The 2,537-nt window shown below is 57.5% G+C and overlaps 1 protein-coding gene across 1 annotated transcript in view; it reads left to right on the top strand.

The window, feature by feature from the left end:
* LOC109376695 (class I histocompatibility antigen, Gogo-B*0102 alpha chain-like) overlaps positions 1 to 2,537 on the top strand; it is a 25,886-nt gene that overhangs the window by 1,166 nt on the left and 22,183 nt on the right. Inside the window, exons 3-7 of the mRNA XM_019632777.1 lie at positions 140 to 424; positions 683 to 958; positions 1,585 to 1,860; positions 1,977 to 2,090; positions 2,502 to 2,534. Of these exons, the coding sequence (XP_019488322.1) occupies positions 140 to 424; positions 683 to 958; positions 1,585 to 1,860; positions 1,977 to 2,090; positions 2,502 to 2,534 (984 nt within the window). The remainder of the gene's footprint in view (positions 1 to 139; positions 425 to 682; positions 959 to 1,584; positions 1,861 to 1,976; positions 2,091 to 2,501; positions 2,535 to 2,537) is intronic.

The raw sequence follows: 2,537 nt of genomic DNA on the forward strand, positions 1-2,537 counted from the left end.
CTGAGTCTCCCGCCCCCTCCCCTCTCCGTCCCGCCCTTTTTTCGTCTCCCGGGCCCCCTGCCTCCTCCCAGCCCATCGCCCCCGAGGGATCCGCGCCGGGAGGTGGGTCGTCTGAGTCTCAGCCTCTCTCTGTCCCCAGGCTCCCACTCCCTCAGGTATTTCGTCACCACCTGGTCCCGGCCCGGCCGCGGGGAGCCCCGGTACATCGTCGTCGGCTACGTGGACGACACACAGTTCATGCGATTTGACAGCGACGCCGCGAGTCCAAAGGCGGAGCCGCGGGCGGCGTGGATGGAGGGGCCGTGGCTGGAACAGGTGGACCCGGGGTACTGGGAGCGGGAGACAGGACGCGCCAAGTTCTACCAACAGGTTTTGCGAGCGGACCTGCAGAGCGCGCTGGAGAACTACAACCAGAGCGAGGCCGGTGAGCAACGCGGGCCCGGTCCCGATCACGACCCCCCTAGCCCCCCAACGGACGGGCCGGGGTCTCCCCGAGTGTCCGGATCCTAGTTACACCCCGAGGCTGCGAGACCCGCCCGGACCGTTCACGCGGGAAGAGCTCGCAGTGCCTTTGATCCGGTTTCGCTTCCAGTTCAGGCTCCATCACTGCGGGTGGGCAGGAGCGGGTCTGCCTGCGGGGCAGGGTTAAAGGGGGGCGGGGCCGACCGCGGCACGGGGTCAGGGTCTCACACCTACCAGAGGATGTGTGGCTGCGACATGGGACAGGACGGGCGCCTCCTCCGCGGGTACAGGCAGGACGCCTATAACGGCGCTGACTACGTCGCCCTGAACGAGGACATGCGCTCCTGGACCGCGGCCGACACGGCGGCTCAGATCACCCGGCGCAAGTGGGAGGCGGCCGGTGAGGCAGAGCGCCTGAGGGGCTACTATGAGGGCACCTGCATGGAGTGGCTCCTCAGATACCTGGAGAACGGGAAGGAGATGTTGCTGCGCGCAGGTATGGCGTCTCCCCATCTCAGCTGGGGCTGGTGCTGGCTTCCCACAAGGAGGGAAGGAAAGTGGAACGAGTGTAAGAAAACCTCCCTTCCTGGTCAGGAGAGGGAGGAGTCCCCTAGGTTTTCTTAGTCTGTGCTAGAGAGTGACCCACCCAGAGGGCCCACCTTTCTTAAAAGGACAATTAAGGAATCCAGTCTCTACCAAGATGAAAGGGAGACGTCCCTGAAATAACCTATCAGTGGTCACTTTGACCATGGCAGGCATCTTGTGAACCATGACACACTCTCTCTCTCTCTCTCTCTCTCAAGGCCTTTTTCTCGGTCTGAGAACATCTTAGGAGGCCTGACTCCAGCTTTTTTGAATAATCATCCTCCACCCAGGTTCAGGACCAGAAATCTCTGTTCTTGTCCTTAGAGACCTGGGCCTCCAACTCTATCTCCTCGCCCTGATTCTAGAATTTGCCAAGGACTCAGATTATCCCAGATCCTAGAGTCCACACTAGAGTCTGTGTTTTGTGCACCTTCTTGCCAAATCAGCTCTCCTGTCCCTCCTCAACATGGTCATGAGCACAGTTTCAGTGGCTCAGTAGGTAACCCAAAGTGTGGATTTTCTGACCCTTCTCCTCAGATCCTCCAAAGACACATATCACTCACCACCCCATCTCTGACCGTGACGTCACCCTGAGGTGCTGGGCGCTGGGCTTCTACCCTGCGGAGATCACACTGACCTGGCAGCTTGATGGGGAGGACCTGACCCAGGACATGGAGCTCGTGGAGACCAGGCCGGCAGGGGATGGGACCTTCCAGAAGTGGGTGTCTGTGGTGGTGCCTTCTGGAGAGGAGCAGAGATACACATGCCATGTGCAGCACAAGGGGCTGCGCAAACCCCTCACCCTGAGATGGGGTAAGGAGAGGATGAGGGGTGAAGCTTCTTCTCAGATAAAGCAGAAACCCTATGGACAACTTTATCAAGGTTGGGACTCAAGTCTGAGGTCTGGGCCCCTTCCTTTCCCTTTGCAGAACCACCTCCTCAGCCCACCATCCCAATTATGGGCATCATTGTTGGTCTGGTTCTCTTTGTGGTCACTGGAGCTGTGGTGCTTGGAGCTGTGCTGTGGAGGAAGAAACACTCAGGTAAGGAAGGAGTGAGGATTGAGTTGTCTTCACAGGGTTATTTTAAGCCCCAAATAGAAGTGTGTGGATAGGAGGTGCCATCCACACAACGTGCTTGCCTATTCTGGAGCTGATTGCTAACGCTTAGTTTTTTGTAAAGCACTTGTTAAAATGAAATACGGGTTTCACCTTCATAATTCTGGTGACGGTGACCTGATTCCTAGCAGTTGAAGATGAGAGGAGAAGGCCCCTGCTGAGGACATATCTCCAGGAGGGTGGTTGGTCAAGTCCCCACACATCTCTCTCTTCATGTTTCTTGATCCTGCCGTGGGTCTTCAGACACAGTTTTGGAAACTTCACTAGGGCCCAGGTTTAAGGGAACCTCATGGCCCTGCCACTTCCGTTTTTTCACAGGATGTTTTCTTTCCATAGGTGGAAAAGGAGGGAACTACACTGAGGCTTCAAGTG

This window comes from Hipposideros armiger, unplaced genomic scaffold (assembly GCF_001890085.2).
Source record: "Hipposideros armiger isolate ML-2016 unplaced genomic scaffold, ASM189008v1 scaffold_1173, whole genome shotgun sequence".
In the NCBI taxonomy this organism is placed as follows: domain Eukaryota; kingdom Metazoa; phylum Chordata; class Mammalia; order Chiroptera; family Hipposideridae; genus Hipposideros; species Hipposideros armiger.